General features: G+C 38.2%; 1 protein-coding gene across 1 annotated transcript in view; it reads right to left on the reverse strand.

Moving 5' to 3' along the window:
• The window catches only part of CNTN6 (contactin 6), a 295,600-nt gene that overhangs the window by 64,801 nt on the left and 218,120 nt on the right, over positions 1 to 12,679 (reverse strand). Inside the window, exons 10-11 of the mRNA XM_014843193.3 lie at positions 11,506 to 11,635; positions 9,299 to 9,449 (exon numbers count right to left, since the gene is read on the reverse strand). Coding sequence (XP_014698679.2) covers positions 9,299 to 9,449; positions 11,506 to 11,635 — 281 coding nt within the window. The remainder of the gene's footprint in view (positions 1 to 9,298; positions 9,450 to 11,505; positions 11,636 to 12,679) is intronic.

Below are 12,679 nucleotides of genomic sequence, written 5' to 3' on the forward strand. Positions count from 1 at the left end.
CTAAGAGTTAACTGTTGGAGGACTCATAAATGATTTGATTCTGCACTTAGAGCAATCATGGGGGAAACAGATCCTGTATTGAGGAAAGGCAGTCTAGATCTAAACATTTGGACTGGCACCAAGTATGACACTCACTAGAAAGTAGGACAGCCACATAATGAATCTGTTCCTCTCACCCTCCCCTTCTGAAAAAAATTCCTACCTACAATTCAAGTGTCAGCTCAGTTGCCTCCAACCTACTGAAGCCTTTCTGGATTCCTGCAGGCAGAGTTAGTGAATGTCCTCACCGTCTTCTGTGTGTGGTGACACATGCCCCACTGCACTGGAGCTGCTGATCTGTTTGCTTTCCTCATGAGACTTTGAGCTCATTCAAATTTATAAACCCAGAATCTTTCACAAAGCCTGTCAAATTGGTTTGCAACTGTGCTTATAAATAAATGAATAGTTTGACAAGTCACACTTGAGAATCATATTTGTCACTCCAAATCCGTAATTCTTAAACCACGCTCTCAGGAGATCCAGGGGACTCTTAGGGCACACCATGGGCTGCTTACAGTGAAAGGAAGTGGGGAGGGCATGGAGTGCAGCTCTGGTTCTCCCTTCAGGCATTAGCCAGATTGGTTCAATTTTAACTGTTTTATGAAATGAACTCTTGCATACATTTCATTTGGAAAAATAAAATACTTCCACTGTGGAAAAAATGAAAGAAAAAAAAAGGAAATTGGGAAATAATCGCCAGAAAGTGAAAAAATGTTCTGACAGCCTCACTCTTCATTTTGAAGACATTAACAAGATCGACTTCCACACAATTAGTCTGGCTTTTATTTCTTCAACTGGACTATAATTTCTATCAAGACAACAATTTTATTTCTATCTATTTATTTTCTGGCTGCCCACTAGTATCTATAAGAAGGTGTGGGTGTAGCAAACACCTGTCGAGCAAACATTTTATTTCTAAGTGAAGAGCATGCCACTTTAAGCCTATCAAGGAATCACTTTTTTTTCTCAAAAGCCAAACCAAGAATAAAAGGTCAATTTTGTAAATTGCACTAATAACTGACCTTTTCTGTCTATACAATTATTGCTGTTGAATATTTATGTAAACTTTGGAAGATATAAATGTCACTCAGAAATTCGAAGCGAGCACTAAAGTAAATGGACACCCTCCCAAGGCCAAGTGTTTTCATATTTTCAAAAGGTAATGAAACTGAGGACTTTCATCTTCTCAGCAATGAGGGACGATGAAGAGCTGAGCATTTTAGGACAGCAAGTAAAGTTCTAGGGGAAAGGAGAAAAAATAAAAGTTGCTATTTTTTAGGTAGTATGTTTGCACCAAATCAGTGTTTCTCTAGGTGGTATTCAATAACTTCAGCTTCTCTTAGGAGCAGAGAGTGAATTTACAAAAATGCAGATTCCTCAGCCCTGCTTCATACCTACTCACTCAAAATCGGGAGCACGGCTCTGAGACCTGCATTTTTCACATGGTTCTTACGCATGAGCACGTTTGAAACCTACCAATGTAACTATGAATTCACAGCAACTCTACAACGAAGTTTATGTATTTTCCATCATACGCTACAACACAAGAATTTGTAAGACACTATTTGTGAAATTTCTTTGCTTTGCTATATTTGCCCATGTTTAAAGCCAAAGAGCATCATCACCCATCATTAAAATATTTTAAATAGGGAACTACAGGAATCAGAGTCCAACCCAAGAAGGTGGTGTAAAACAGAGCACATCGGGCTGGGCAGACTCGGTTTAAAGATAGGCTTTGCATCTTTAATGAGCCGGAGCTTTTTCAGACTCTGGTGGCAGGTGGTTTGCACACACTGTGTTCCAGACCACTGGAGGCACCGGATGGCAAGAGGTGAAAATGAGGGCAAGACTGACAGGGGCACACACAGGATTTTAGCTTGTTACATCTTCGCGTGACACAGGCAAGAGTATCAGATGGCTCTTGACATCTTCAGCACATATTCCCTTGGAAAGGCTCACCTTAACAAGGCTCTCAGGAGTTGAGTATGAACAATTTAAAATTTTATTACAAAGAGGCAGCACAGAAGGGAGATTGTAATAAGCCTGGCATTATGCAGACTGTCATTCTTCCTTAAACATGGGGACATATGGTTCATTTGCCTATTTGATGCTCATGCTACCTGAGGTACTAAGCATTATTACATTAAGTAGTTGATGGTACAAAACAAAATGAGGTTTATTTGCTTGTTCCATTAGGAAGCTCTGGAAGGAGGAGGAAGAGATAAAGAAGGCTGCTTGCCAGTTGCTACATTCTGGCTAACATTGCATTGAAGAGGAATGTGTGGAGGGGGTATTTTGTTAAGACTCAGCGCTTGGGAGTAAAGGTAAAAGAAAAAGGAACAGTGGTGATTTAGAAAGCAAATATTAAAAGATGCATAGAGAAGGGTCAAATAGAGAGGGAGCATCATATAATTGGCTTCCTTGCATTCAGGCAGCCAGACCCTCATTAGCTGAGGCCCTACAAGATAAGATGGATGTGAAAAGGCTCCAGGGAGAATGGTAGCTAAGTGTCAGGCAAGGGCTTTGTAACTAAAGGAACTACTTTGTCCAGGTAGTTTAGCAAGGAGAAGAATGAAGACAAATGAATTTATGTTCTGTTCCTTTTCTACGTCACTATGCTAAAGACTAACAAATAGGTTCTCCCAAGGGTACTTTTTCACCCATGAAGAAAAGAAAGATCAAGTGACTTACTCAATAACTATCAATTCTCTCTTGGCACAGAGGATGCCCTGTTCCTCCTTTTCATTGTTCTTTCTCCTCATCTCCTTCTCTCTCATCTCTGCTTTCCTTCTCCACTCTTTCGCTGCTATTTCTCAACTGCCGCAATATACTATTATTTCTAAGAGGGAGGTCTTGGGGTGTTGGAGTACCACACAGTTGGAAGAGGAGTAGGCCCACCAAATTTTGGGCCTAGAGGGAAAACTACTGATTAAGCACCACTACTAGATTCCATGTCACCTAATGGGTTCACATGTTCCCACAAGGTACACGCATTTTGCCAAGTGCCGAGGGCCCAGAGTTTAACAGTTTCATTACTGTAGGACAAAGCACACAAAATTTATCATTTAATAAGGTCTGTTTGTAAATACATATGTGTGTGTCATATTATGTGTCACATATATAAACATGCCTGTATATATGCACACTCATGTCTACCTGAGTGGGTAGAGGTAATGGAATTGGTTCCAGAGAGCCCAGCAGTTCTCTTGTTTCAAGTCTGTGGGATTTGATCATATTCTGAGACTAATTGCCAAAAGGCAGAATCTCAGTGATTGAGTGAGTTTGATTCTTTGGGAATTTAGAAGTGCCTTTGTATTTAGCACTTTGAGACAAAAATGGTACAAACGTGGCCATGTACTCTATGACAACTTTGTCCCTCAGTGATGGATCCAAATATGAAAAAGAGTGTGCTTTAATTTTTTTGAGATATATAAAATGTCTGGCATAAAGCCCAGCACATAGGAGGTGCTTAAAATGGTTATTTTTGTTATTAATGACAATTTGTCTGATGTATAAATGCATTTTGTTTTATTTTATTTTATTCTATTATATTTTATGAAATGAGGAAGAAAGGCAGTGGACTTCTTTTTAGGAAAATGAGGAAGGAATGTGGTGGATTATTTATTAATTCAATTATTCTTTCAATAATAGGAAAAAATTCTCTCCATCTCTTAGTTAAGTTGTTCAGAGCTTACATGTCCACTCTGACCATATTTCAGGTGATGTAGCATCATATTTAATGCTTCCTGTCAGAGGAACTTTGAGCTGTCTGTCCAGCGGGTTAACATTTCCTATTAAATTCATGAGGTGATCCCTCAACAGGTAGCCAGCAGTCGCTGGGCATAAGGAGATAAATCTAGGCTTTGATTTCTGTCAGTTCACTTGCTAAGTGGATCCACAAGGAAAAAAAGAAGCAATTAATCAAACTTAGCAGATGTGGAATCGATTCCCTCAGTTGCCTCAGAATGCCTCGCAGAGATAATCTTCATCTGTATTCATCTCGACTTTCTGTGGGGAAGTTTGTGATGTTTCCTTGACTGATAGAGGTACGAATGCGCAACTGAGATTTGCATAAAGATAAAGATAACAGCAATAAATGCGCCCAGTGGTGGAAGAGTGTATACAGATCCTCCATCCTTTCCACACATGCTATGCCATTTGTGTCTCATACAAAATCATGGGAGAGCCAAGTACCAATTGCTCCATTTTTCAAGTGAATCAGCTGAGGACCAGAGAAGTTAAAGGATTTGCTAGAAGTTATCAACTAAGTGAAAAGTAGAGTTGACTTGAACCTGGCTCTTTGGACTCCAAACCATTTTAAAGAAAACAACTTTCTTGTGAAAGAATACTATGTGTCATGTTGTTGTCTGGCTTCAGTTTTATCTACAGCACCTAGCATAGTATTGGGGATATAACAGGAGCTCATGAAATATTTACAGGTTGAATGAACAAACACGTTACAGGGCTACTAATTGTTAAATAAGTTTTTGGTTTAAGTTTAAAATCTCTTGTCAGGTAGACACAAACAAAACAAAATGAACTTTAACTTTCATTGATTTAGCAACACAGAAGATGTTTACCCACTTTCTGTTACGTTGCAGGTTTGTGCTGAGCGCGGGGCCTGTAGTGGTGAATTAATGAGTGGTGCTCACTACCCTCGTGGTGCTTACGGTCTAGCAGCCAAGGCTCTCTCTAACCTGTGAAGCCGTCCAACCAGATCACTTTAGCTGTTTTGACAATTCACAAAAATCACTATTTTTGGATCAATCACTTGGTCACCTGAGCAATCAGTAAAACCTATAAAAATGATAGCTATGATAAAATCTGCAATTTCAAACTTCCAGGCTAATGTTTTGAATTGAATTCTCATATACAATTTCTATTCTGGCAGTCATTGCATGGGCATAGTGTTCAATATTTCTTAAAGTTGTTTTCATGTTATTTCCTCTTAAATAAATCCAGGGAATAGTAACCTCAAACAAAAAAAGAGTAGGCTAGTGGTTTTACCCAAGGTCACACCTCTCAGCAATGACAGAACTGAGACCAGAGTTCTTGTTTTCTAATTCCCAGTGCAAGGCTTTTGATACTATAACCCAGTTTCTCTCACAGGAATGTACCTTTGCTTCTCAATTTAGGTGCCGTTTCTAAATGACTGGTGGTCCAAAAATAACAAGGTAGATGTCCTATGACCTTACAATCCTAGCAGGAAACCAGGCAGCCTTAGGACTCTGTAATGCCATCTACCTATTTTTATTTGAAGGAAACTTTTTCTACTCTGACAGCCTGCCATGATTATAGAATTGTAAAGAGAGAACTCTTCAAATAGTCAAGACTTCACTTGTGGCACATAGGCCAATAAGAAACATCTTAACCGTATTCATAATTGCTGCTTGATCCTAATTGCCAACATATGAAATTAGGTAAAATCTTGTGACAATGGCACTTCAAAAAATGAAGAGCAGAGTATTCTATTATCTTTAGTGAGGAAAAGATCTAAATACAGAGACAAGAGACTTGTCATTAAATCTAAGCTTCACAATTTACTAGCTGTGTGATGTATGCTGTCTCGATTCATGCAAGAGTGGAGGAAATTGTCAAAATACATATATTGCCGCCATTTTTTATAAGGAGGCAATACAGTAAGATTACTTTGAATAGGCTTCTTTAGAGTTCTTTCAACCATCTCTATGTAGTTACACTTTATGGGAAGCAAGAGTTAGTGACAATGAAATTTCAAAGTATACAGGACCATACAGAAGTTTTATAACAGAGAGTAAAAATGTACTTTTCTCCAATAGGTGTTTCCAAGGTCGTGAACTAAAAACTACTCCTATTTGGAACCATTGTAAAAATTTAAACTGTTTTCTATATCTGACTCTTTTAATCTTCCAATTGTGTCACACTTTATTGAACAGAGGTAGGAGAGGGTAGAAGTTATATTTACTTTGCTATTTAAATGAAATAATCAGCCTGGTGTGGGTATTAAAAAACGTGTAGTGGGACTCAGTGTTGTGTGTTTAAGTTTAGGATCTCGCTCTATAAAACTTGGAAAACGGGTTATGTCATCTCTAATGTCCTTTTCAAATATGACACTGAGCATTTTATCTACACATGAGATAAACCTTGCATTTTGTTAATCACACGTAAAAAGTAATTTCCCAGCCAGCTTGTATGCCCAACACTCCATCCCTGTCTCTTAGGGCGTCTAATTTTATTTGCTTTGGAAATGATGCTTACTACTATGTGCAGACACTTGTGTATTCACACACACTCATGAACACAAAGACATACCTAGACCCACTAAGTCAAATAACCTTTATTCATATATTCCTAATGTTATAAGAAATATTTTGTGGCGTTACCTACTGTTTTAATATTCTCCTTTCCAAAGCTCTCTTCCAGTGCAGTGGCTATTTACAGGCTGAATGTAGTTACTTTGCTAGGACTTGGGATCTGTCCTGGCAACACTCATTGAAGGAGTGTTTTGAGCAAAGAAAAAGAATTGGTTACCCTCTAATGGCTCAGATCAAAGATATAGATGCAATAATCAACCTTAGGCCTGAATGGGCTTGAAGAGACCACTCGGCACTCTCTCCTCTTTTAGGAGGGTGGAACGCTTCTAATCTACTTTACGTATGGAGGCTTATAGAGGATAAATGACATACTCAAAGTCCTGATCTAATTAGGGTAGAATGGAGACTTGTCTTTCTCTTCATTATGCCCTTTCCCTCCCTTCCTCTCACCTTGCTTCCTTCTCCCTTTCCTTCCTCCCTTCTTTCCTTTTTATCGCTACTTTAATTTTTACCTTCAACCTGTTTGGAAGTTGCCATGATAAGACTACAAAAAAACCACTAAGGCAACACAAACAGAAGCATAGGCGCTGTGTTTCCCAATAAGCAGCTTGAAGCCACGCACTTAATGAAAACAGTCAAGTCAGAAGGCAATAGAAGAGGCGACAGGATAGGAAGCATGCAGAGACACACAGTCTCATGGAGCTGGCTGGGTGACCTTTGCAAATTACTGCTTAAGGTAATCTATACCCGGCAGAGACACATGTCTGTAATTACCACACTCAGCCAGGGCTCAACTTTTTTTTTTCAATGCATATTCAGGAGTCAGTTTTGTTTGTTTGTTTTCTTTTGTTGAAACTTGTAACGAAATCCTAAAGCAACAGAAGGATGGAATTATGGTATAAGGATCTATAAATAGAAATCACACAGATCATTCCTTTAATCACAACAAGGTGATGCTGAATCTGATATGACTATTAGTGACTGTTTGGAGGCTAAAATGGATCCCAAATTCATTCTATATGGGGCAAAACAAAATAAAACAAAACCTGAGAGGCTGTTTTAAGAGGTTTCCCTCATACTCTTCAAAACTTTTTTTCCTATCATTTTCTTATCTTTATCCAAATCCTCTTCCTTTTCTTTCTCCTCCTCACATACCCTGTGTTTGGGCCTTTAAAGGTTATAGAAGGTAAACAGCAGCCATTCCTACTCTTTAATAAATGAGGGAGACTAATCAATTTATCCCAATCCTCAGCACGGAGCGCTGTGTTTGACACTACAGCATCTCTTGAGTTTTCCTGTTTTACAGCGGGGTATTCAAACCTTGATTAGATTTTAGGAATGAAAGAGGAAACATTTAAAAGGAATCCACACCCAAATCTGTTGGGAGTGCTTCCAGCAATCTTGTAGGCAATGTACACAGAGGAAGGGGCCCAATCTGGGTCAGGGCAAGAGGTTTTCTTTTATCTTCCTTTTCACCTTAGTTTAGAAGCGTCTGTTCTCCTGTCTTGAGGCATTTCCTCAATAACAGCCTTTCTCTAAAGCTGGTAACACCTTACATATTCATCCTTTTTGACACGTTCATTCATTCCACAGATATTTATTGAGGTTGAGCTCTGTGCCAAGGCACAGGGCATGCAATGATAAATTCAGCTGACTCCCTGTCTTGGGAAAAGCTTCAGTCAAGGGCTATAGAGACCACTGGAGTCAGGAGAGAGAAAGGAAAGAAAGAGTGCCCTAGAAGGGTCTTTGTCTTGTTTATCTCGGCTCGACAGGCGAGGGTCTGCAAGGCAGCAGATAGAATCTGACAGCACTCTGCACGATCAACTCAGAGCATTGTTCATTTGCTTGTTTTAACCTACTTTTCTCTCTTCCTTGACCACAAATGCAATCCTAGGATCAGAAATGACAAATTGTGTCCCTGCATCCAGCCTGTGGATGTTTTTTCCCAGCACAGAAGATGCAATGTCAAAATCCAGATTTCTAGCTTTATCTGAAATGTTTCCAGTTCTACAATCCTACAAAACAACATTTGACTGAATTCGGAGTGATGACTGTCTCTTTTAGGTGTGGAACTCACTCTCCCGTCCTTCACAGTTCTGTCTTCCAAGACGGATGGATTGCCATTTTTCATCATATTTTAGCTGTCCTTTCTTTCACCTTGTCTGTCTGGTTCATTTATGTTACTTGCCTGGCCTGGTAAGCATAAGAGTTCGTGACGCGTGTGATGCTAAAGAGGCGCTCATTAAACCATTTTCCTACCTTTAGCACAATGACTCTTTCTTACTAGTAGTCCATTGCATATCCAATCACATAGTAACACACATGCATCACTAAAATAAAGCTACAACTGTAGTCTAATCATCTCTTAGTACACAAGGTTCCACAGTATAATGGAACGAAATGTATTATAAGTAGTTAGAAACACCTGTTTTGTTCTGTCAAAACTCTCCTAGAAAACATGCCAGTGCTGAATAAGGATTTGTCAACCACATCCATTATGGAAGGAAACCTCTCTTCTTTCTCTACAGGAACCTCTCTACATTTTTTCATGTGGTGAATTCATTCTGTCATGGGGTGAACACCTGTGTGACTATTTAAAAACCACAACACCAGGTGTGTGAATATCAATGTCTTTCTCCTTTGTGCAATGCTCTTCTTACTGATTTCTCAGCAGGCTGGGTCAGGAAAAAACCTTCAAGCTGAATGAGGAAAAAGGTCTTAAAGGATTTTTAAAAATATATCTAGTACAACTGTATGCACTGAAAATATTCCAGCCAAATTATACAAGCAAGTCTTAGCTTTATAAGATTCTTTTGTTTTTACTATCATGCAAAAATTTTTAGTATCTCTGGATATGCAGTTATCAGTAAGGGAGGGAATTTTGGAAGACCTAGTAAACCCTAAAAATTTGGAAGATTATTATAAAATATTCCAGGATAGGAAACAAAAAAAAGAGATTTATTTACCTTTTGCTCTGCTTCAGGCTTTCCGCTCGTCTTTTCCAGGAGATAGCTGCCCTAGGAAAAGCAATTGGTTTGCATTCGATAGCAATATCCCCACCAACTTGAACAACTGAATTTTTTTTAATGGGATTTTTGGAGAAATCAGGAGCTGAGGCTAAAAACAAAAAATTGTTAAAATTGTTAAGTTACTCACATAATTAACATGTACTAACCCAAGAGGTATCTTAGTATTGATAGACAGATAGATAGAATCTAATATTTGTATCTAGAACTCTTTTTCAAGCTACTTGGCTCAACGTGTTCTGGGGTCAGTTACCGACTTGGCATTTTGGACTCTCTGTTTTCATTTGTAAAATGAAGATGCCAATAGATATAAGCTCAGAAAGCTAGGGTGGGGATTAAATGAGATTACAGCTGTAAAGAACTATAGTATAGTGCCTGGCACAAAGGATGTGCTCAATAAAAATGAAATTTACTTTTGTTTTGGTGCCAATCATTGCAATACCAAAAGCAAGTTGGAGTGGGAGAGGAAGCATGTTAGAAAAAGTCACATTCTTAATAGCATTTAGAATAAAAGGGGTGAAGATGGTTCCGCAAGAGACAGAAGAGGACATTTTAACCTTGATTAGGGAAATCTATTCCAGCCAAGAGAATGATCCTAAATGTGTGTGTGTGGGTGTGTGTGTGTGTGCAAAAAACAATGAAATAACACTGAAATAAATCAGAAAGCCTATGTCACTATGTCAGATTTCCTCAGGTGAGCCTTTAACTAAAAATGCAGTTTGCCTTCTGTAGAAGCAGGCAGGCTGAGTAGAAATTAGAAAAATAAAGTCTTTGTCAGTTTCAATTTTGTCCCTACTAAATAAATGTTGAACAAATACCAGTTCATGAGAGTGGAAAATTCCTAGACAGCCTTGGTGCATTCAAGACTTCCAACTTCATGGATGTGGGGACCCAGGTGTCCAAACCCCATTCCTAGTCTAAAGTCCAACTGAACTGAAGGTCTTTCAGATATGTCGTGATCTCTTGCTTTTGGGCGTTTCAGATGTTGCTTCTCTGCCCTTCTGCTGGCCTCTGCATACTTTCTTTTCTGATCTCAGCTTAAAGATAATGTCCTCAATATAGGCTAGGTTCAAATTGCCCTGAGGTCCGATAACACCTACTCAATTCTTGACCATAATAATGACAATATTTAAAAATTTGCCTTTTATTTTGTCAGTGAAACTATAGGTTCTAAGAAGGTAAAGATCACTTTAGTATTGATAACTATATTTTTGGTGGTTAATATACAATACATGTTAAAAAAAAATAGTAGTGATTGAAAGAAGGAACAAACAAACCAGTGTCCATAATCTAAAAACTCATAAAACTTTGTCTCTTTTTATTTGATCCTTCCTCTCTTCCATCTCCTTCTTTCTTCCTACTACTAAAAAAGCCTTGAGATGAAGGCTATCAATAAGTCATTTATTGTCACAGACACCACTGGTTGGCTGTCCCAAAATATCATTCGCAAACTGCTTCTATCTCAACATTTTCCACCATAGGGACTCACTTTCCAAGCTTCCCTGGAGGTCTAGGTCATGTGGCAGAGTTCTAGTCAATGACATAAAAGGAGTTTGCTCCAAGGACTCAGGGAAATTGTGCTTTTCTAATGAGAATGATAGATATGGTCAGTTCCATCCCCTCCCTCTTCTTCTGCCTTGAGTATGGACTTGATTTCTGTAGGTACAGCAGCCATCCTGAAACCATGAGGCTACAAGTGTGAAGGGAATGTTTAAAGAAGAACATCATCACATTGAAGTGCCACAGCTCAGCCATCATCCCTGAACTTCTCATTAAGAGATGAAATAATTCCGTTTGTTAAGTCAGTGTAAACTGACATTTTCGTTCCTTAGTCTTTTATTTGCAGCTGAAAGCATTTCTAATGGACGCTTTTTGAATTGTATTCAAAACCTCATGCTGGGATCAGCTTTGGAGAAGCCTATTCTGGTTTGGATGCACCCCATGGTGGGCTCCCCTGGAAGCCCTAATGTATTGCCCAAGCAGAATGATAATTATCACCTTGTAATTTTTCAAAGTTAATTTAAAATGCCCCATTATTTCAAGGGAAAGCAATTTCTAATTTACAGAAAAATTGGGTTCAGGGTATGTACAATCATAGCTTACTAAAACGTCACCTGGAATTTTTTGGTTATAAACGAGTGACTTACCCAATACTCTCAATTCTGCATTTGCATAAATTATCTGATATTTGTTTTCTGCGGCGCATTGGTAGACACCAGAATCTGACAGATTCAGCATAGTTATGATAAGTGTTCCATTTTCTATTTGAATTCTTTCCTAATAAAAGAAAAGCCATGTAACGATGCTAGTATGTTAATGCAGGTATTCTCTTAACCAGAACACATTATTAAACATTTGTGCATATCTATGAGATACGGTATTTTGGTGAATGAGAACTGATGCTTACAAAGATGAGCTTAATGCACTGCAAGATCCTGAGCAGCTTTCTAAAGTTTAAAAAAAATTGGAAATATGCTTAGTATAATTTTAGCGATTAGTATATGTTATGTTATCTCATTTCTTTGAAAATTGGCATTCTTTGCATAGAATGTGTTAACTTTCCATTAGATAGGTACATAAAATAATTTGGAACACTCTACCATTTGAATTATTCCAGAAACCATGGTTGACAGCAATATTAGACAGGGATATCATGATTAGAATATTTCCTTGGCTTTCCTTAATAAAGTCTCAAAAAGACTTGAAATGTGATGACTTGATAATTTTCTAATTGAGTCACTAGTTGGAGGAGCTAAATTCTTCTTTCCTGCAGCTTACTATAAAGTCTGCTTAAACAGCCAAAATCTGTTACAGAGTCCCATTTGGGGTATAGAAATACAATTCTGACTGCAATGACGAAATAGTTTAATAGTGCAAATATAACTTAAAAGTAAATATTTCAAGGTACCTATCACCATCCTCTAAAGATAATGCAAGTAGGCTGGAGGAAACAGAAAAAGTTATATGCAAAAGGCATGCAGGGAGAAAATCCCACTAAAGCTGAAACAAAGAACATCATTATATTCAACTTCTAAACAACAGATGTTTTTTGTGGCTCTGGCTGTGCCTCCATGGAGAATTAACACAATTATTTGGATAATTTGATGGAAAGAAGAAACAACTCTGCCTCATTTTCTGTATAGTGTAGAAGAAAGTATGCTTTAGATTGAAAATGTGAGTAACTGCCTCAGTTCTCCACTTTCTTATGAGTTTAGAGACAATCAGTAGTTTTCCTGAAGCAAAATACTGGGTAATTATTAAGAGCTTGGGTCCTGGAATCAGACAGATTAAGTTTAGAATACTAGTTCTAACATTTACTAG

The sequence above is a fragment of the Equus asinus genome, chromosome 21, assembly GCF_041296235.1.
Source record: "Equus asinus isolate D_3611 breed Donkey chromosome 21, EquAss-T2T_v2, whole genome shotgun sequence".
In the NCBI taxonomy this organism is placed as follows: Eukaryota; Metazoa; Chordata; class Mammalia; order Perissodactyla; family Equidae; genus Equus; species Equus asinus.